This window comes from Larus michahellis, chromosome 12 (genome assembly GCF_964199755.1).
Source record: "Larus michahellis chromosome 12, bLarMic1.1, whole genome shotgun sequence".
Taxonomy (NCBI): Eukaryota; Metazoa; Chordata; class Aves; order Charadriiformes; family Laridae; genus Larus; species Larus michahellis.
The window spans coordinates 12,097,636-12,119,629 of record NC_133907.1 but is presented as its reverse complement, the minus strand read 5'-3'; the positions used below and the strand labels follow the sequence as shown (position 1 = coordinate 12,119,629).

Sequence of the window (21,994 nt, the reverse complement as noted above, 5' to 3'; positions counted from 1 at the left end):
CTTTCTGATGCTGACTTCAAACACAGAAGTCTTGAGTTTTTATACATAAACAACAAAGATGTAAAGTCCGGTGGAAGTCGAATGCTGAATATAGACTATAAAACAGCACTACTGTGCTGGGGTTGCCCTTGTAGCTGTGGTATGTGGATAAAGGTAAATGCCTCTGTTGTGGCAAAATTGTAGCTGTCTTCACCAGCCCTAATCTGTTTCCCTCAAATACAAATTTTAAGAGAGTTTTCACATGTTCTTTCCCTTTTTCCAGTTTGTTTGTGCTGCTTGCATTTTATGAATGTTTTTCTGGACAGTCTGTTGCTCTCTTGTGTTGATACAGCACTTGACGTGGTGGGAGTCTGGTTTTAAGTCTTGGCATTTAGAGATGTCTGTGTATCATCTTTGCTTTTGGCTTTTTCCAGAAAATCAAAGAGGAGAATGAGCGGCTATTGAAGGAATATGGTTACTGCGTGATGGACAACCACAAGGAGAGGATTGCCAACTTTAAGATTGAACCCCCAGGTCTCTTCCGAGGTCGTGGGAACCATCCCAAAATGGGCATGTTGAAGAGACGCATCATGCCAGAAGACATCATCATTAACTGCAGCAAGTGAGGATTGGGTGCTTCACACACACCTTGGCTTTGCTTTCTAGCTAGGATAGCTTCTTTTGTAAAATCCTGGAGCCAGACTCTTTTCAGTGGTTCCCAGTAACAGGACGAGGGGTAACGGGCACAAGCTGGAACATAGGAAGTTCCGATCAAACACGAGAAAAAACTTCTTTACGGTGAGCACTGGAACAGGCTGCCCAGGGAGGTTGTGGAGTCCCTTCTCTGGAGACTTTCAAGACCTGCCTGGATGCAGTCCTGAGTGATGTGCTCCAGGCAATCCTGCTTTAGCAGGGGAGTTGGACTAGGTGATCTCTAGAGGTCCCTTCCAACTCTTAAAAATTCCGTGATTCCGTGATCCGATATAGGTTGATATTCAAGCAAGCAGAAATACGTATGCTGCTTATCTTATTCTTATATAGATAAGAAACTTAGTCGTACAAGCAACAACTGAACAAGGCTATCATGGGCTTCATGTAGAACTTTGTCAACATATTTTCTTCCTCGTGCCTACAGCAGCTTAAACAGTCTTTCCTGCTAGTATTGCCAGAAATTAATTTTCTTCTAGGTAGGTTGCCCTACTTTGTCTTCCTTGATGTCGAAGGCTAAGGTTTGGTGGGCTTCTCTTCAGTCTTGTCCTGATAAGTGTCCACAAATCAAAGCTAGTCCTAGCAGCATGTCTTCCTACCGACCGTATAATTCTTCAGCAGATACATATTGATTGCAGTTACATTTCTGGTCTTTGTTCAGTTTGATTCACTTAATTTCCTGCTTGTGGAAATAAGTAATTATGTTGCTTCATGTTGCCTCATTTCTTTCACTGTGCTTTCTTTATGTGATGTTATTTATCTGTTTTGATACTGTACAAGTCTCTTTAAATAGTTTTTATTTGCTGTTTTGTAATTCTTTGCAGGGATTCCAAGATCCCTTCCCCTCCACCAGGACACAAATGGAAGGAGGTCCGGCATGATAACAAGGTTACCTGGCTGGTGTCATGGACTGAGAACATCCAAGGCTCTATCAAATACATCATGTTGAACCCTAGCTCAAGAATTAAGGTAAAGATCTAGTTTAAAAAAAATATGTCATATTGGTCATGTCTCCAAGAAGCAAACTCTCTCAAGCTGTTGGCTAGGAGAGAGATAGGAAGTAAAGCTTCTTTAGTAAAGTAAGTAAAGTAAAGAGTAAAAGCTCTTGCTGTTTCATCCTACACTGACATCATTGTGTCATTCCTAGTAGGAATCCTTTACTCTGTAAAGGATTTACTCTGTAAACCTATAAGGAAGCAATTTATCCAAGAACAGACTTGCTCTGGGGATAATTTACCTATATTTGCCATAATTTCCTGTGCCTGATCCTGTAGTGAAGTTCTTGCCATGGGTTGCTAATGAGTCAGTTGTAAAATGAAACCAGGTGGCCTAGATGATCTCTAGAGGTCCCTTCCAACCCCTACCATTCTGCGAAAAACATGGCCAGGCTACTGGCTGAGAAGGCACTCGTGACTGAAGGAAAACAAACCCTGCTGTGGGAGCAAATAACCAGTCAGTGGATCAATTCCATAAAAGCAATGATAAGTAGCCTCCAGTTTCGGGGGTAGGATTTAAGTTCCTTCTTGTGAAGTCTTTTTTTAAGAGATTTTTTTTCCTGGATTGGAAAAGGGGTTTGTCCTACAAGCGTAGGGAAAAATCTCTGTTCCTTGTGAATTTATGCCCTCTTGTTGCCATGGTTTGAATATAAAATAATGATGATGAACTGTTGGTGTTGCTTTTACGTTTTATGGGTGTTTAATTACACAGCTGAAAGAACATAAGTGTCATCTGAATAAAGCAGAGGAAATCATTTATATGTTGAGAAGCATGGAAGACATAATGTTTTTTGTGTCTTTATAGTCGCTTCTGTGGAAGCGTTTAATATCATGGAAATCTGAATTACCTACAGCTGCATGGCAGCATAGTTTGAAGCTGAGCTGTTCAGCAGCAAAATCTCAGCGCTTTTGTACAGCGAGGCCATTTGCCACACACAGACTTGCAAAGCCTTGAGGTGCAGATTGGAACTGGTCCTTTGTCTGCTTTCTGCTGCTGACTCTATTCCAACTTTCTCTGCAGGGCGAGAAGGACTGGCAGAAGTATGAGACAGCTCGGAGGTTGAAGAAGTGCGTAGATAAAATCCGAAATCAATATCGAGAAGACTGGAAATCCAAAGAGATGAAAGTACGGCAGAGGGCCGTGGCGCTGTACTTCATTGATAAAGTAAGGCTCGTTCCCCAGTATAACTCCTCTTACCTTTCCCCTCCTGCTGGGAATCCTGTCTGTCTGTTCCTAAGGCGGAGTTGAGCCCAGTTACTAAGGTATCCTGCGACTTCCTGGTGGGCAGGCCCCCGGCTCCTTTTCCTTCCCATTACCTGGAATCCAGAGCAATAAACTATTGTACTGAACGTGGCTATTTCAGGCAGCATTGTTTTAGTTCAGGCAAAATTCACAGCGTGGTTCCAGAATCGCCCGGTTGGATTACTGGGAAGTTTGCGTGGGCCTTTTGTCTCCAGCTGTTTCAGTTTTCCTGCTGGGAATTTCTGCTGGTTTGTCACCTCTTTAGTTTGAGGTCACAGTCATGAGGTTTCATAATTATGCTAATTTTTTCACCACAGCATAAAGAAAACTGCAGTTGTATTGGTGCATTTAAAGCTACTTAAAACCAGTTCCCAGAGAGCTGTTGCCCTGGTAGCGTATGGTGTCTTGGCCAACTAAATTAACAGTTTTCACTCAAAATAGTTTGATGTAAACCAGGGAACTTTGATTTGAATAATTGTGGTTTCTTATGAACACTGAAGGTTTTTCTTCAAAAATTAAAAATTGGTTTAGCCAGTACTGTTAAAACACATCTTTTATGCAGCCAAAGGTAGCCTTTTGATTATTTATGTATAACCCAAAGTGTTACGTGCTAGTGTATATGCTATATAAAGTGTGTTTACGTAGTGTGCAGTGAAGAGGTAGGATCATAGAAGATGAACAACTGAACTTTATGACTTTGTATCAGGTTGAGTTCACACGGACGTCAGTTTTGAAACGGATTTCCATTAGTCAGAACTGTCTTACAGTTTGAGCTACTGAGCAAAAGTTGGTAAAACATCTTGCTATAAACTTCTCTTAAAAAAAAAAAAGGTATTCTCGTTGATTGATAGATTTGTGGCTTTAGTGTAGGGCTATTTAAAACAGATCTAAAGAGAACTTAAGAGGTTTTTTGCTAGAATTTTCTAAGTGTCAATTTTATCCACTCTTTCTCTTCTCTTACGGACACTACTGATTCTCTGAAAGTGTCTGAAAGTTTCCAGCATCTGTCTATTACTGGGATGGTTTGAAATGCTTACCTCTGTTGTCTTGATATAAATGTAGCTTGCCCTGAGAGCTGGTAATGAAAAAGAAGAAGGAGAGACAGCTGACACCGTGGGCTGCTGCTCTCTGAGAGTAGAACATATCAAGCTGCATCCTGAACTGGACGGCCAGGAATACGTGGTTGAGTTTGACTTCCTCGGAAAAGACTCCATCCGATACTACAACAAAGTCCCTGTTGAGAAGAGGGTAAGGCATCTCCACAAACACATGCACAGACAGAATTGCAGAAAAACGTGGTCAACACAGTTTTGGTAGCAGTACCAGGGTGCCTGTTCACTGATACCAGATACCTAGCCAGAAAATAAGTCAGTTCATGTTCTTCCATTTTTTTTGGCAGTGCCGTGGAAGATAAGGCTGCTGGTGGTGTGACATAACCCAGCAGATGAGATATTTAAACATCTTACTGCTCTTCCCGGTGGTCTCGGTGTCAAGAGTTGGCATAGCATAACTGTAACAGCTCTGTTAGATGAGTTTATTGGGTCTCGTGCTGGTCAGCAGAGTTGGGTTTGTCACCTGTAGATGGTACAGTTCGTTACACTATGACAAGTAATAGCATAAAAGGTTCTGAAATACAGTGCTGGACGGCACTGTTAGAGTGGCAGTTCAACTTGGGCTTTCCTGATGCTAGCTTCTGTCACTGTGCTTATGTTCATGTTGGAGCTGAGCCCTCACTGAGGCAGGTCTTAGTCTTGGATGCTCCAGAGCAAACAGGGTAGGTGCACTGATACTTCTGGCCGGTGAACCTTTGTATCTGCCAGCCAAGACATCTTTCCCAGGCAGTGTTAATTCCTTTATTTCTTTATCAGCCACCAATTTCAAATCTGCTGTGATCTTGACCTCATTCCAGAATAAATCCCCATCCAGCAGTGGGAACCTGGAGGGCACTATCCAGAAAGACTGTTGTTTTTGTGGGTGTAACAGGTTTGCATCTGGCCCACCTCTCCGCAGTCAGCACAGTATTGGATACCGCATGTATAATACTGTGGTAATTGTAACAACAGTCGGCAGTAAACGTTGGCCTCTTGGGGAACAGAATAACTGAAAAATCCAAACTATGGCTGCTATAGAAATAAGCATGTGCTAGAATTCTTACTTTCTTGTTTAAAGAAGAAAACATTTTTCCAGTTTAAGTGTATTGTTGTTGGTATCTCTTGGTGTTTCTTCTTCAGTGCTTACAATGGGGAATTGATTATTGTGGCACTAGAAATCTTTGTATATTAGGTGTCTATAGAAGAACATGTGTTGTTGAGAAGCTGGGGTCTGGGGATTTGGAGCACGCAGAGCTGGGATTTGTGGTCTCTATATAATCAAAGATGCTTTGATTTTTCTCCCTGCCCCAGTGAGAATTGTTGGGGGTGGAACTGCATGAAACGTTTAATGTAGCAATGAGAATGGCTGCTTTTTGGTAGCTTCACTCCATGGGAAATGGCTCAGGGGTCTCTTTGGCTGGAGTAATGACGGAGAGCAAGGGAAAGGTGGTAGCTTTGGGGTCTCTTTCTCTGTTAGGCACCTAAGCCAGAGTAGAATCAGGTCTCCTGCAGTCTTGATCTAAAGGAGGAGGATAACTTGAGAGGATAACTCGGGTTGCTCAGGAGAAACCCTCAACACAAGCGTTGAGAGATGGGCCTTTGCCTGCTAGGAAGTAACATCCAGCGTCGTTCACTGTTGCCTGAAAACAGTTTAGGTGGCTCCCTGGCAGTGTTGCTTCCTTATGTATTAGTGCTACCCAGTGCTGTCTGGTCTGTGTTCTGAAGTTAACCGGTTTTCTTTTCCTGCAGGTGTTTAAGAATCTTCAGCTGTTCATGGAGAACAAGCAGCCTGAGGATGACCTCTTTGACCGCCTCAATGTAAGCACATAGTTAATGGTGAGGGATGGTGGTAGAGCACCATGAACTGGCTCACGCGGCACCAGGCAATAACGGCTGCCCTGTTCCAGAAATGGTTTCAGCGGCAATTTTCTTTCAGAGCTGGCCAGAGTGGTCTAAAAGCAGTGAGAGTCTGTCTCAATCCAGTGTCTCTATTGTCCACTGTGCCCACAGGTTCCTGAAGTGATGGGCTTTGGTCCTGGTGAGCCTGGCTGGCTCTGACTTGGGGAGATTTTTTTCAGAGTTCAGAGAAGACAATGGCGTGAGGTTTCAGCTTTTCAGATGCCATTCCCATCTGCACGTTTGGCTCTATGGGAGCACTGTGGTGGTTCAGGCACTTTCCCTGGGGTGGGACAGGCACCTTTCTACCTGTTGGGAACCAAAACCTCCACACTGAAGAAAAACGTTTTTGGCCACTTGTGGTACTTGATACCAGTTTAATACTTGTTGGTTCTTTGTTCCCTTTTGCTGTGGTTTCAGTAAGGTTGTGGCCATTCTGTTGTGGTCAGGTCTGAGTTCACTGGGCTTCAGCCATGAGCTGCAGGTCTTTTGTCAGCAGTGTGTCCAGAGATTTCACAAATGCTGTGGTCAGTTCTAGTGCTGACTGTCTTCTCCTTTCTGCTTCCTTAGACCAGTATCCTAAATAAACATCTTCAAGACCTTATGGAGGGACTGACAGCCAAGGTATTCCGTACTTACAATGCCTCCATCACGCTACAGCAGCAGCTCAAGGAGCTCACTAATCGTAAGTCTTGTCCTTGAAGTTCTGAGGGAAACAGATCTGTACCCTGCAGTACAGACCTGGCTTCCTCGGCTTAGCCACAAGTTTTGTATCCGTACACCACTTCCTCGTTGCAGTTCTCTCAGTGCTAATGTCAGACGGCTGAGGTCTGACCAAAAATTTGCTGCCAAACAATCTTTTGGGGTAGTTGCCCCAGTTGGGGCAGGGCAGAGCTGACTTGTGAGCTCAGCAAGGTGTGCCGCCTGCTAGTTTATGCCTGTCCTTTACCAAATCTCTTAATTGCTTTCTGTTAATTGTAAAATGCAATAGGTGGCAGGTAAGGCAGATGCATCTGTAACAGCCCATGTTTCTTGGCTGCTCATTCGCAGCCTCTCTGTCGAGCTCTGCTATTAGCAACTTTACAAAGTGGGCACATTGGATATGTGGAGCCCAACGGTGTCTTGAGCCGTGTGGTCCTGCTGTCCTCTGCTCTGAGCATGGATGTGCTTCCCCTCTCTTGAGTGGCAAATGGTGTCTTTGTTGCTGTTGACGAAACTGTCCCAGAAGGAGTTAGGGCTCAGAGTGGAAGTGGTCTAATTGCAACTGTAATTAGAGTGCAGTGTTGAAACTGGCCCATCAGAGGGGAAGGTCAGTTCTGCAGTGACTCTGAGCTTGCAGAGGTGGTGGGACACTGGCTGGGGCTGCACAGCCCTGGAGAATCCACTTGTTCACAACCTTTTTGTACTTTGCAGCGGACGACAACATCCCAGCAAAGATCCTTTCCTATAACCGTGCCAACAGAGCGGTTGCCATTTTGTGTAACCACCAGAGGGCTCCGCCGAAGACCTTCGAGAAGTCCATGATGAACCTGCAGAGCAAGGTACCTCCAGCCTTGCCCAGCTCTTGGGTTGGGGCAGGGCTCCAAGTGCTGCATCTCAGGAGTCATGTTTCCTTTCACTTGGGGTGAAACAGAAGCAGAGCCTGCTTTTCCCTGTCAGGAGTTGGTTAGTGCTGCTTCAGAGATGGAACCTGCTTGGAGAGAATTAGTGAGCTGGAAGGGACACCTTTCAGTCTGAGTCGTCTTTTACTTGTAAAGACCAAGACCAGACCCTTTTTATCTGCCCTTGATCCCATAGCTATGTGTTCTGCTGCCATCGAAACTTCAGAGCAGCAGTCTCTGGCTCTTGATTTGTGGCCCCTGAAGTACCCAGAGCGGGCATCCACTCCTGTTGTGTGAATCCCAGGCCACTGTCAGTGCAGGCTGTGTACATGGTACATTATGCCCCTCTGATTTGACCTCTTCCTTTGCAGATTTGTTTCTGGTGGAGGCCATGAGGTCCAAAGGGGTTTAGGTCTGTTCCTGGTCTGGCTTTAGAATAACCTTCACAATAAGGACTTCTGGTTTGGCGCTGCAGTGTCCCCTGCTTCTGTAACACCTAACATGGCTGCCATCACCCTAGATCTTAGAGCTTGGGGGAGGTTTAAGGGCAATGGTTGAACAGGGGCTGCAAAATGCTAAATCTCCCTGAATCCTAAACTTACTGGAGAAGAACTGCCTGAAGCCTTAACAGCTTTCAGCCTGTAGGATTTGGGGCAAGAACTGATTCCTGGTGAGGCAACAGGGATCATCCTTCCATGTTACCATCAGAGGTTGGTACTGGCAGGACACAGCAGATGCGGACAAGCTGCCTGGAGGGACTGTTGACCAGTCCCAGGCCAAGCCTTTTCCTTTGCCTGCTTGGTTGTAGCTGTGTGAGAAAGCTCCCAGCGACACCTTGTCTTTGGAAATCAGTGGGGCCTTATTTTCTGAGGGGAATATTTCACCACACTAGGCTTTGCAGCAAACTGAAAGGCCAATGGCCTGATTGTTCTGCAGAAGTGGGTCTGAGCACTGGTAGATTCTGAACGTGGTCACAAACTCACTCCCTGCATCGTTCTGCCCAGGGGTGACTGCCACAGTTGTCAGCAGCTTGTTGACAGTGCTGCTGTCTGGTTTTGCCTCTCCTAGATCGATGCCAAGAAGGAGCAGTTAGCTGATGCCAGGAGAGAACTGAAAAGCGCCAAAGCTGATGCCAAGGTCCGGAGGGATGAGAAGTCTAAAAAGTAAGGCTGGTGTTACCAGGCTGTGCAACGCTCCCAGTACTCTCAGCTCCAAATGGGTCCTTCACCTTGTGTTCTGTTTCCCCAGCCTGTGATCTGGGAAAGACTTCCTCAGGCTTTCTTGTCCCCTCTTTATTCTGTGCATGAAGAAACGGCCTTCAAGCTGAGGACTATAGGGCGGTCTGACACCGCAGTTCCTGATGTGCTCACTAGCATTAGTCTCTTCTGTGTCAGCCCTCTGAGCTGAGCATGTTGGTGCTCAACCAGCCTGCTGCCTGGGACCGAGCGGAGCAGTGGATCCAGTGTGCAGCATCGCCATCTTAATGGGGAGCCAGGAGCTGCACAATTGCACATGCGCTTTCCTGGGTTCTGCTCTGCTCTGTTGGAAGCCCGCGGTGCAGACCATGCGCTCGGACTCTGCGTGGGCTCTGCAGAACAGCCACAGGGGTGCTGAGTTAAGGGAGCTCTGAAAGCAGAATCACAGCGTGATTATTACAGAGGGATAAATGGGCTGGTTTTAAAGTGGGTGTCGCATCAGTACAGTTCAGGCTGTTGCTTCCAACCCTTTAAAACAAAACTGCTGCTTAAGATTAAGATTTCTGCTCTGCTTCTTTGAAAATGTCAGTTCTTAATTGCATGTGCTGAGTGTTTTGTGTCACCATCTGTGCTGACACAGCTGCCCCTTGTGGCTGGTGGCATTGCTTACCTTGAGCAGAATCCCCTTGGGTTCCCCCAGTGCTGCCATCTCAAGTCAGCAGGGCATTAGGCACTAAATGCTTTGATTCTTTCCCACCCCAGGACAGTGGAGAGCAAGAAGAAAGCAGTGCAGAGGATTGAGGAGCAACTGATGAAGCTGGAGGTTCAGGCTACAGACAGGGAGGAGAACAAGCAGATCGCTTTGGGCACCTCCAAACTCAACTATCTGGATCCCAGGATCTCTGTTGCTTGGTAAGCATCTGCCTGGGGTGTGCTGGAAGGAACCACCCTGTCACTTGGATCTTGTCCCCCCAGTGTGGCTGAGAGCAGTGCCCCTGTGCTGCCAGAGACCTCTCTGTGGCCTTCCCTTGTATCTAATGGTTTCAAGAAGATATGAGAGTCTCTTGAGGCAAATGTAACGCATCAGCCAAAGCCAGCAGCACGCTGGGGGGTGATGGGTTGGAGAACCAGGGTGGAGCATGGGGAGGCTGGTGGTGCTCAGCTGGGTGGTGTGTCTCGCAGAGGAGCAGAGGTGGGAGAGCAGGGCAGCGCTGCGCGGCCAGGGGTTGAATCTTAACAGCATCTCCTCTCCTGCAGGTGTAAGAAGTGGGGGATTCCTATAGAGAAGATTTATAACAAAACCCAACGAGAGAAATTCGCCTGGGCTATCGACATGGCAGAGGAAGACTATGAGTTTTAACTTGTTTTTAATGAGCTGAATTTTATGGGAAAAAAAGGGGGAGTAGCCTGGTTTTTAGGGAGATTGATAAACTGTGAGCCTTACTTGTCCTTAGATGCTGGGGAAGGGGGAGGAAAGGGGCAAGTGAGCATCAGATACAACAGCCAACATCTTGCAGAAAGCGTAACCTGGAAATATCCTAAAGGAGCTGAGCCAGTTGTCCTATGGACAACTTATTTAAAAATGTTTCAGAGATCCAAATTCTAGCTGTCTGGTTTGTGTGGTTTTTCTCTTGAGGCAGGGCAAGTGGATGGGGGATTTGTCAACCTTCCGCCAGGCAAATTCACCATCACACTGAGAGCGTGGGAATCTTTAGCTACTGTATACAAAATCCAATTATATTGGTGCGTTTTTACAGTTAGGGTTTTGCAATAACTTCTATATTTTAATAGAAAATGGACTCCTTAACCCCTGCCCTTCCCCTCCCCCTCCTGCCCCATTTCAGAATTTAACAAATAAACAAAATTTAAGAAACCCAACGCACCTGTTACAGCTGTCACTATAGTCATGGAAATACCCAAATCTTTTTTTTTTTTAATTTGTCACTTGAAACAGTCCTGGCATTGGAACATGAAATACAAATATCCACCGCATTTGTTCAGAGCAAAGCGTGATGGGAAAATCGGCCTCCTGACTTGAGTGTTCCTTTTTTTTTAAATGTGAATTTTTATTTCTTTAATTATTTTAAAATATTTAAACAGTTGGGTTTTTTTTTTCTTCTTGATCTTAAAGATCGTGTAGATTTGGGGGGGGGGCCGTGCGATGGGGAGACGCGTGCGGAATTTGAGGACAAGTGAAATTGGCAACAGATGAGGTTCCCATCACCCTTTGTTCTGAACATGCTCTGTATACTTCAAGAATATCTACTTTTTAGGTTTGTCAGACTGTTTTACCTTTTTTCCCCCCTTTTTTTCTAAGCCCCACTCCCCTCTTTTACTTGAAAGATTTTATTGTGTAAAAAGAAGTTTCACAGGTCAATAAATTTCGAGGGAAATGAGCATCGGTCCAAAAAGGAAAATAATCAAGATTTTAGGGCTTTTATTTTTTTCTTTTGTAATTGTGTACAAAAATTTTAAAAAAATTAAAAAGCAGAATTTTAATGTGAAACCTTTTTTTGCTATAATCATTAGTTTTAGAGGCATTGTTAGCGTAGTGTGTGTGCAAAGACCATTTCCTGCAGCCTTTCCTCAACAAGTATCTTCTATTTTTATCATGAATTCCCTTTTAATCAACTGTAGGTTATTTAAAATAAATTCCTACAACTTAACTGAGTGTTGGTGTCTGTCTGTTCTTTCACCTCGGGCCCTGGGCCGTGAGGTCCCCTAGGTCGGGGGGGAGATGGTGGGCCTGGCAGCCCCCGTACAGCAGGCGCTGCCTCCACGGCGAGATGCTTGAGCCTTTCTCGTTTGAGCACGAGGACATTGAGGCCATGGCAAGGGCCAGGTGGGTTGGGATTGACCCAACAGTTGTGTCTTCATCAAGGGGTGAGTTGAAAGCGTGCGGGTTCATAATGATGCTGGGGATGTGACATGAAGCACTTGGCCATGGCTGGCTTTTGGAAGGGATGACACCTTCCACAGCTGCTCGCGTTGCCCTAATGTTTTGAGTAACTCATTGCTGGTTGCTTGTGGTGAGTCGTGGTGACTCTGTGGTAGGTCTCTATGGTCCACGGAGCCAGGTCCTCAGTGGATGGAGGAGTTGGTCCTGCAGCATCACAGCGTGGGGTGTTTTGGAGCCCTGGGTAGGGGCACGGAGAGCTGACCAGGCTGTCCTGACAGCCTGTGATCCCGCTTGCTCGTGAGCTGCTGGGGCTTGAGGTGGTTCATCAGCTCACCTGGCTCCCAGATCCCTCATCTCTGCTCCCCCCATGGCAGCATGCTTGTCAGGGCTGGTTTGTGAACCCCCAGGGGAAACCGCCTTGAATAACCTGCTTAAACATCAGCTGCCCGACCCTCCGAGCACTGTGAGTTATTGGGAACACCAGGAGCGTGGTTTTGTATTTGGGGTCCCTTCGAGCATCCTTGGGCGTGGAGGCCATTGCTCTAGTGAAATGGGGAGCGACCTGAGGCAGCAGGAGCAAGGGGCAGAGCCAGGCTGGCCTTGGGCAGGGAGGAGAGGTGGCATGGTGCTAGCATGGGCATGGTGGCCTCTGTGGGTTTCAGCTCACGTTCCTTGAAGGAGGCTGCTTTCGTGGAGAGCCTGGACATGCTGTGGCTGGGTCGGGGGGTGTGGGCAGGGGCTGGTCTCCCCTGGGCTGTACAAGCTTGGGATGCTCAGCTTCTCCTCGTTCTGATCCTTTGTGCTTCAATCCTACGTGAGCAGCGGTCACCACGGGTTGTGGTGCAAGGCCACCTTGGCATCGGTCCGCTTTGCCTCCCGCGGGTTGTCTTCTCACCTGGCCCCGGGAAAACCCCTGCCCGGCGCAGAGGGATGTGGTGAGACCTGAGCTGCTCTTCCTGGCGGGGTTTCTCCACTGCCTGTTATGAGCCCGCAGCCCTCAGGAGGATGGGGTGAGAGCAGCCCCTTCTCCTTCCCCTCCTGGCTGGGCAGTGACTGGTGATGAGGCTGATGGATGCGCCATCTCCCTGGCACCGGACACCAGGACCCGATGTCCTTGGGGAGCCTGGAGCAGACAAGGGCTGTGGCTCCTCCGTGAGCACCTTCCAGGCACCCCGATGATGGTGCAGAACTCGCTGGGCTCCCAAACCCGGCCAGGGTGGCTGCAGGGCTGGGCTCCTCCGGCCCCGAGCAGGGCTTCCCGCTCCCCACCGCCCACCCCCATGTTTTCAGGCGCTTTGTTGTGGCTGCAAAAAAAACCCCAAACCCTGGCAGTTTGGCAGGAGTTACCGTTTACTCTCTGGGGCCTTTCCAAGGTGCAGCGAAGAAAATGCCAGCGGAGAGGGAAAGGGGCTCATTGTGCTCTCGACCTGCCCCGTGCCTGGAACAATGCCGCCCGTAAAAATATCCTTTCTATTTATACAGCCCTCCCTCCCCGCCTTCAGGCCTGGCCAAATTAAATTCCCATATTCTCCGCTGCTGAGCAGGGAAATGTGCTTCTCCCCCTGAACGCCGGGTGCTTCCCCGCTGGCTCTGTCCCGGGCAGGGACTTGAGGAGGATTTAATCCGTATTTTCGCCTGTGGCACAGCAGGGGCAGGGCCACACATCCCACACTTTAATCGGAGAATTCCCAGGTCCCCTTGACGTGCTGTGCGAACAGAGAAATGGCCACCGAATGTGCCCCATCCCGTTTTGCGTCCCGGGACCACAGCCTGGTCCTCGTCTGCCCCAGTCCACCATCCCAGCATAGTTTTCCTGCTCCGCAACGGGGCTTGTGTTCGGCAGCGAGGGAAACTGAGGCAGCAGCGATGTGACCAGCGGAGCGGGACAAAATTTAGGTTGAAACTGGATCTTGTGCGTTGCAAGCCCGTGGATGGGGCCCTAGCTGCAAATCCCGCTGGACGCAGCCCCCTCCCCCTCAGAGCCTTACAGGATTCGGGGCTTGGAAATTGAAACCAGGTGAAGTCAGGATATTAGAAAAGTGTGGGCTCCCCTCGGAATATCGGGGAGAGGGAACCTGGAGCTTGCAGCCGGTTTCCCATCAGGTGCTGGTTTGTAATCCGGAGGGATCTTGCAATAGCTGGAAGGAGCAGGAGGATGCCGGGGGCGGGGGGGGGGTACGGCTTTGCCCTGGCTCCTCGGTGAGCACGCAGCGGGCTCCGCGCCAGCATCCGCAGCGGCTCTGCGGCCCCGGGCGGGTCTGCTTTCCATCCCCAGCACAAAAAAACCACCCGCCTTGCGCTGCTCTGTGTCTGCTCACACCACCCCGGGGCCGGAGGTAGCTCGGCACCACGTTCCCTGTGGATTTTCCAGATCCTGCTCTGCTGCAGGGCCGGGGGGAAGCTCTTCCCCCACGGTGATTTTTCTCAGCCCGGGGGGCTGGTTTCTCGTTCGCCCACCCCAGGGCAGCGCAGAACGGAATAAATGGCGTGGTGCGTCTCTCCCGGGGGTTGCAGGATGCCATGTACCGCTCCCTCGGGTGAGGATTGGGCACCGCCTCTCATCGCACGGTCCCTGGGGTGGGAGAGGGATGCCTCTGTTCCCAGCCGCTGGTGTCGGGGGGATGCTGGGCTGCGGGGACCCCCCCGGGGTGGCCTCAGGGTTTTGTTTTCCTGCATTTTGCTCCCCAGCCCTTGAGCAAGGCCAGGGGCTGTCCTCAAGCCGGAGGTCACCTGGCCTTTTTCCTGCTGCCTCTTCCCAGGCGGAGGATGCAGCTGCTCCGCGAATCCCACAGGACACCGGGGGGTCGGCGCCCCACGCTTCAGGGGTCCCGCAGGTGCGGGGGCCAGCATGGAGGGGAAAACCCCTTCTTCCAGAGGTGTTTGCAAAGGGGGACTCTCAGAGCCCACCCCCTTCCGCAGCCCCACGATGAACACGATCCAGGGAATTTCTTCAAAAATAAAATTGTCTGACCCACTGCAGACCAAAGCTCGGGTAGAGCCAGGCAGGATAACGAGAATAGGATGGAAGTCCCTGCTGTCCTGAAGGACCGGGGACGATTGCCCACAGCAAAGATGGTACTGGAGCCAGGGCCACGGAAGGATGCTGGCAGGCAGCAGGCAGACCCAAATTAAACTGTGAAATTCCTCGGCGTGCAGCGTCGCGGACACGGAGAGTTAACGCAAGGCTAAGACAGCGTTTGGCCAAACTCGAAGAAGAAAAAATATCCATCGCAGACACCTCACCGCAAACCACCGCCTCCATGCGCCGGCCACCCGGGGCTGGGGACCGGCCGTGATGGGTGCCCTCCATCAGCGAGAACAGGCGGCGTTTGGGAGTGAGGGAGTTACCTTTATTTTTTTGCTTCTTCGATGGCCGCGCTCCCTTCTCAGGTTTTTGCCCTCAAAAACAAGGGTGTGCCCATAACGCTCAACTATTTTAAGACCACTGGGAGCCGGCCGCTTCCTGCCGGTCCCGAGCGAGGCCGTGTCACAAGCGAGGAGCTGCTTCTCCGCCCGGAGCACGGGGGCTCACCCTGGGGGGAGCGGGCAGAGGGTCCCATGGCCGGTGGCCACGGTGTCACCTGGCCACCACGGGGCTCCCACCGGCAGCTCTGCCTCTGCTGAGCAGGTCCCCAGTGTCCTGTCACCCCTTACGGTGCTGTCGTACACCGGTTAACTTTATAAGGTCAGGTTCAGGTTCTTACCCCAGTGCGTTTGTCCTTGCCTGCCTTTTTAGTGCCCAGATATCGGGTAGGACCCGAAACATCCATGAACCTTGCGGGGCTGCCTGTGCGTGCGCGGACGTGCGGGGATGCGCTTGTGCCTGCGCCTTTGGAGGCGGGTGGAGCGGTGGGACGGAGGGAGCTGCCCCCATTGGGGGTGCCCTCGCTCGGTGACGGGTGCCTCATTTCGCAAACCATGTTCCTTCCAGACCCACCCATGGGCTGGAGGGTGAGATAAGGGCTGCTCAGCCGCACGCTGCCTTGCCATGGGCCTGCAAACACACGTGCATACATGTGTGTGTATATCGTAGCCATATACATCTATCTATACATTTATATATAGGGGTACATCCCCTCCAGCCTCTCCCTGTAGGAAATCCCTGCCTGCGCTGCCGTCCTCACCTTCCTCCTGGCCAGCATCGCCTGTCAGGGGGGGTGATGGACCCGCCACCGCACCCCCGGTGTTTGCACCGGACCCGGGACGCGGTCCCCAGACCCGGGCAGCCCCAGGGCACAGCCCACCCTGATGGGGAGGAGGGCGCGGGGCGGCGGGGAGGAAGGCCAGCAGCGCAGAAAGGGAAATTGCAGGCTTTAACCACACGAATGGAGCAAACCGCCCTGAAACGCTTCCGAATTCAACCGCTTATCCCCTCGCTAACCCCGCTTTTGTGTGGCCTCCCGCTGGGGTCGGAGAGGGGCTGGAGAGCCCCCCCACAACCCTCGGCTCCCTGGGGGTCCACATCTGCCTGGGGACAGGATGCCACCGGCCACCCCGCAAACCCGATCCTGCTTCCCCTGCCGGTACAGGTCCGGCCGTGATTTATGAGGAGGAAGCCACAGCAGCCAGGCCAGGAGCCATGCCACAGAGCCAGCGGCAGCCAGACGGAGGGGACTGTCCCCAGGAAAAGCCACCCTGCTTGGTCTGTCCCAGGGCAGCAGGGCTGGGGATGTCCCCAGGAGGGCAAGGAGAGGAGAATGGCTCCTGGCAGCAGCTGCTGGCCTGGCCTGTGCCCTCGTCATGTCCGCGTCCCTGCGTGCGCCCACTCGCCCTGCACAGCCCCCACACGGTGGGCACGAGGGGTGGGGGGGCAGCGGCGGGAGCCTCGGGGGGCTGAGCCCCCCGTCCCCATGGCTGTGCACCGAGTGCTGGCCCATGGGATGCGGTGCTGGGGGATGCGGGGGGACCCCGCACGTGCCACACCATGGGGCGTGTTGCGCACCCGCGACCCCGCACAGACCTGTGCTGTGGAGTGCCAGGGGCCCGTCGTCCCCTGTGCTGCGGGGTGTGTGGCACACCGGGGACCCTGGGACCCCCGGCGTGCTGCGGGGTGCAGCGTACCCCCAGTGCCCCAGGAGCTCTGGGGGGTCCACGGTACCCCAGTGCCCCACAGGTGCTGCAGGGCGCTCCCAGTGCCCCAGGAGCTCCGTGGGGTGCAGGGTACCCCCAGTGCCCCAGGAGTTCTGCGGGGTGCGGGGCACCCCCGGCCCCCCAGGGCGTGCTGCGGGGCACAAACCCCCGCCGCCCCCCCCCCCCCCCCCCCCCATCCGTGGGGCGCACCCACCGCCCCCCCCCAGCGCGGGGGTGCGCGCTGGCACTCCGACCCCCCTACACTGAGCAGCACCCCACCCTGCCGACCCCCCCCAGGGCGGGCCGTGCTGCGGGGTGCGCGCATCCCACGGGGACCTCCCGTGTCCCGTCCTCCCCCCTCTCCCTGCGCGGGGGCCGCGCTCCTCCCCGCGCCACCGCCCCTTTCCCTCCCTTCCCCTCCTCCTTCCTCGCTCCTCCTCCTCCTCCTCCTCCTCCCCCCCCCCTTCCCCCCGCAGCCGGCGGGCACGGGGCGCGGCGGGCGGCGCTGAGCGCTCCGGGCGCTCCCGCTCCCCCTTTGTTCGCGGCGCTGATGGCGGCCGGGCCGGGCAGCGGCCCCGGAGCCCCCAGCGAGGCGGAGGCAGCCCACCTCTGCCGCAGCTTGGAGGTGGGCACCGTCATGACCCTTTTTTATTCTAAAAAGTCGCAGCGACCCGAACGGAAAACTTTCCAGGTGAAGCTGGAAACGCGGCAGGTCACCTGGAGCCGCGGCTCCGAGAAGATCGAGGGAGCCGGTGAGTGCGGGCGGGGAAGGGCCGGGAAAACCGGGGGGGGGGGGGGGGGGGGGGGGAAGGGGAGGAGAAGGGCTGCGGATCCCGCGGGGAGACGGGTGCGGGGAGGCCCCGGCCGGAGCCGTCCTGGGAAGCCGAACGGGAGGCTCGGTGGGGAGGAGAAAAGGGAAAAAAACCGCCCCAAACTTGTGCCCGGCATCCCCCCGCGGAGCAGGTCGGGGATGGGGGGACGGGGGACGGTGTCCCTGCCCGGGGGATGCGCGGGCCGGGTACCGCCATGGCCGCCCCCGGCGCCGCCTCCCGACTTTCCGCATCCCTCCCCGGCATCGAACTTCCCCCGGGATAAACTAGGTGCCTTTTCCCCTTGGCTAACAGCACCTCAAAGCCGTAAAGGAGCCTTAAAGGGAGACAGGATTAGTTCGAGCCCACCTGGGAGCAACAGATGTGCTGAAACGGAAAGGGCAAAAGGCAGAAAAAACAACCCCAAAATATTGTAACGTAATTCCCTCCTCTTCCCTTCTCCCCTTGGCGCATCTGCCCCTGCGTGATGGGATGGGGGCCGATGGAGCACGGTCAGCCTAGGGCCGGGTCCTGCTCGCCCGCCGGGCACAGCATCCTGCTGGCTTTGGTTTCCCGCGCGTGGCGTGGACCTCCCGCGCCAGGAGGGCAGGGGAAAAGATGCATAAGAAATGTGAGCGTAAAACCACAAAGATATGGGTGGGAAGGGGGAGACAGAGTAGGGAGGCCCTGCACTGGGAAACTTTTAACCTCGGCGTTGGTTTCCTAGGTTACTGCTGTTTCTCTTAAATTACCTTTCCCGCCCCCACGCGCCCAGTGTCTCTGTCCCATGCTGGAGGCGAGGAAGAGGGGACGTGCGCCGAGGCGATGTGACATAGGTCCTGGCGCTGGCCTTGGCACAGTGGCCTTCCCCACGCTGAGGGATGCGACTGAGGTGCAGCAAGGCCATGGAGGGGTTGTCTTCTCTCTTGTGCTGCAAGTGCTGCTGGCCCAGGGTGGAAAGGTTGGATGCTCTTAGTGTTGCTAGGGGGCTCAGGTGGAGAAAGGAGGTGGAGATGACGGTCATGTCTCTGTGGCAGGACCGCAAAATGCTGGTGTTTCCAGTTTGTGGCTTTGGTTTGCCTTAAGACCCTTGGAGATCTCTAGCTTCTGCCCGGAGGCACCTCCAGGCAGATCTGGATGGAGCCGTGGGCTCCGTTAGCATCACCAGGACGTGAAGCTCGCCCATACCTTTCTCAGGGTGGCATCTAAGAGCTTTGAGGCAGTGGGAGAGGAGGAGAGTGCGGTGCCCTGTTGGCCCTGGGTTTAAGTTGTTCTTAAACTAAGGCAAAGCACCCGTTTGTTTTGTGGGCGAGGCACTGGTTTCTGGCAGTGTCTGCAGACCACGTGTGTGTCCACGGTGGGACAGATGTCCCCACCGATGTCTATGTGGGTGATTGTTCCTGTGGGCAGACCTAAGCACGTGCTGCAGTCCTTGTAAGGTTGGGACCTTAACTTTGGGGGAATTTAGAGAACTTTAACTTCTGTACCACAACTGTGGTGGTCACAATGACGAGAATGGCGTGGCAGGGAGGACTTCTTGTGCTCTGCAGACAGCCAAGAGCGGATCAGTAAAAGCAGAGAGCGTCTCCCAGAGACCGAGATGATCAAATTTAAAAAAGAATCAAATCCACAGGTTTCTAGTGAAAGAAAAGCAAGATTTGGGGAATGCAGGACAGCCAGTTCCCTCGTGTTCCTTTAAACATCACAGTGGAAAGTTACTTGGGGCTCCTCTGCTATGCTGAAGGTGAGCTGGCCACTGGTGGACATGGGCTTTGGGCTCCCAACGCGCGTTGATGTTCCCGCAGTGTGTGCAACCCTCCCGAGAGGTGAGATGGGCCATGCTGGAGAGAGAGGGCTTTAGCCGTATCTTCAGCACCATCTCTCTGATGTCGGATGCTTTGCCCATGGCCTCCTCTCTGCAGCCGAGCATCTCAGCCTGTCCTCAGTCCCCTCCTCTGGTGCCACCCAGCACCCCGAGCAGCACCCATCCTCTCCCCCCTCTTCCTTCACAGGGCTGAGAAGCAGAGCTTTGCTTCAACACTTCCTGGACAGAAGCGTGAGAGCTCCAGGTGGAACTATCAGCTTGTGTACACAAATAGTGACTGTGTATCTAGGCAGGCGAGGCAAAGGCACGCGATCAATGGCCAGCAATACTGGGTTGTTGGCCAGCTTCCCTATTTTTATCTGGATGTGCTTTCTGGTCGGAAAAAGGATGCCGGGGAAAATCCAGGTGTGTGACATCTCTACTTCACGTGGCAAATACGCTGATGTATTCCCCTCCTGATTCATCCCCCCCTTGAAGACCAACTGTTACTGGCACAGGGTTCGCATGGCCGTGGTGGGAGGCAGAGGGGGAAGTGATCTGGAGTCAAGCTAATCACTTTCAGTGCAGGGTGGTTTTAACCATGAGCAATGACTGACCCAGTTCTCCCCATGAAGACAAGCTGCGCTGGCGTGGGGAGCAGGAGGTTGGGGCTGGCAGGAAGGTTGGGGTTTGCTTTTCATGGCAGTGCTGGTTTGGCCCTAACTTGCGATGTGAGGGAAGCCATGAGCGAGGAGAGCAGCCAGCTGTCAGGAGGTGAGACGTTCCTTCCCTTGGAACAGGATCTCCACTGGACAATGTCTGGGGTTCTACAGGTCAAAGACTGCTGTGTTCATGGGTTGGTAGTGAATGCTCTTGTGTTTCATGAGGTATGGAGACCAGCAAGGAGCTTCAGAACCCCCTGGACACAAGTTAGTTTTCTAAGTGGGAATGATCCTGCATTTTTATCCGTTTCAGAACACGTGACTATCCACAGTATATCACATATGGAAGTCTTGGACTCTGGGCATGTCTGTGTTGATGGCCGTGTCTTGGAGAGGTATCTGTCTCCATGAACGCCTCAGCATGGAGGATCAGTGCTCCCCTCTCTGCACCTGGTGGGTTTTGCAGAAATGAGATGTGTATTTGTCCCAAGGAGGGGTGGGCAGTGCTGGAGGACCTGGCTCCATTACTGACCCTGTTGGGAAGAGCACAGCCCCAGTGGCTGCGGCTGGGGAAGCCTCCTGCTGCTGTGGTAGGCAGTGCAGGAGGGGACAGAGGGTCAGTTGGCTCGTCTCCAGGTGGCCTCAGGCACGTGGGTTAAAGCTGCGGCGTGCCGGGAGGAGAGGGCTTCTGGGCACAGCCACAGTCACCCCTCCTTGGCGCAGTGCTGCTCGGTTCAGAGCTTCGACATCACTGTGGGTAGTGTCGTGGAGCCGCTGCCTCCCCAGGATCTGCAGGTGCGTGTCTGTCAGTACTTCTGATCTCGTCTGAACTCTGGGGTGGTTGCAATAGTCAACCAGTTGTTTGCTGTCACCTCCACCACGTTTTGGTGGGGCTTGGCTTTCTGGTGCAGGCTGACCTGGCGCTTCCAGGGGAGCAGCGCCTGGGCAGGCTTCAGGTCACCCCACCGCTGGAGAGGAGCACGCCTGGAGGAAGGTCCACCCCACCCTCCGTGCCTTTGATGCCTCAGCGGTGGTGTGCTGTCGGTCTGACGGCTTCTCCCTGACCGGACGGGTTTGTGGCTGCAGAGCTGCTTTCAGAGGTGATGGGACATCTTTTATGTCAAGTTAGTCACCGAAGCGGGCGGGATCCGAGCTGGCCTCTGGAAGGAGCTTTTGGCACGTATGGAGAGAGCACTTAGCGTTGAACAGCATCTCTTAACAGCGGTGGGATGGGACCGGAGGGATGCCAACCGGGGAGTAGCTTGTGTTTGATGGGTTGGGTGTCACCACCACGCATGCTATAGATGTACAGGCAACCAGCCAGCGTTGTTGGCCACCATCGGACAGCCCAGCCTTGCCTTCCTCCTGCCTGCGAGGTGTTGGGGTTGTGGTACGTTGGTGCCGGAGGGATGTGGGGAGCCCTTGCTGGTGTGGCAGCCCTCTTCTTCATCCCCTTGCTTTGTCACCCTTGTGTAGGGCTTTGTGAGCGTTGCATAAAGGGTGACCTTGTGTGTTAATTGTCGCCGTGTGTGACCCCCACGCCTCCCCTCCGCCAGCAGCTCTGACTCAGCGGGCAGCGCGGGGGCTCCAGCCAGCTGGGCTCCCAGATGAAGAACCTCTTCTGTTGGAAAGGGCCCATCTCCTGCTCTTCGTTAAGCTCCTCAGCTCGCTCCAGAGCGCCCTGGCTGTCCGGGAGCAGGACCGGCGGAGGAACGGGAAGGAGGGGCAAACTGGTCTGTGCGGGAAGCCTTTCGCTTTGGAAAGCCATCACCTCCTTCTCCTGGGCTTTATCAAAACTGAAACTGTGCAAAACGCAGTCCTGGTTTGTGCAAAAAAGAGGGGAAAAAAAAAAAAAGTAATTTTTTTTCAATTAATATTTGTTTTTATCCAAAAGTGTTTCAGCCAGCTCTAATTACCAATGCATTGCTTCCTTGCTAATCAACTCTGCAGAGGGCCGGGCTGTTAGGATGGGAAAAGCTGTAATAATTTTCTATTCTTTTTGTTAATCACCCAAAGCAAAGTAGAGCTAATCCCTCGAGTC

At 52.7% G+C, this 21,994-nt stretch overlaps 2 protein-coding genes across 6 annotated transcripts in view; both read left to right on the top strand.

Moving 5' to 3' along the window:
- TOP1 (DNA topoisomerase I) overlaps positions 1 to 11,380 on the top strand; it is a 70,013-nt gene extending 58,633 nt beyond the window's left edge. For both annotated transcript variants that reach the window (XM_074604729.1, XM_074604730.1), the window contains 10 exons: positions 414 to 601; positions 1,512 to 1,656; positions 2,704 to 2,847; positions 3,988 to 4,173; positions 5,766 to 5,834; positions 6,483 to 6,597; positions 7,326 to 7,453; positions 8,582 to 8,676; positions 9,472 to 9,621; positions 9,967 to 11,380. In XM_074604729.1, coding sequence (XP_074460830.1) covers positions 414 to 601; positions 1,512 to 1,656; positions 2,704 to 2,847; positions 3,988 to 4,173; positions 5,766 to 5,834; positions 6,483 to 6,597; positions 7,326 to 7,453; positions 8,582 to 8,676; positions 9,472 to 9,621; positions 9,967 to 10,069 — 1,323 coding nt within the window. In that variant the 3' untranslated portion in view covers positions 10,070 to 11,380. The remainder of the gene's footprint in view (positions 1 to 413; positions 602 to 1,511; positions 1,657 to 2,703; positions 2,848 to 3,987; positions 4,174 to 5,765; positions 5,835 to 6,482; positions 6,598 to 7,325; positions 7,454 to 8,581; positions 8,677 to 9,471; positions 9,622 to 9,966) is intronic.
- A 5,774-nt stretch (positions 11,381 to 17,154) lies between these two features.
- Positions 17,155 to 21,994, top strand: part of PLCG1 (phospholipase C gamma 1) — a 51,458-nt gene continuing 46,618 nt past the window's right edge. For all 4 annotated transcript variants that reach the window (XM_074605819.1, XM_074605817.1, XM_074605818.1 and 1 more), the window contains exon 1: positions 17,155 to 17,430. In XM_074605819.1, coding sequence (XP_074461920.1) covers positions 17,229 to 17,430 — 202 coding nt within the window. In that variant the 5' untranslated portion in view covers positions 17,155 to 17,228. The remainder of the gene's footprint in view (positions 17,431 to 21,994) is intronic.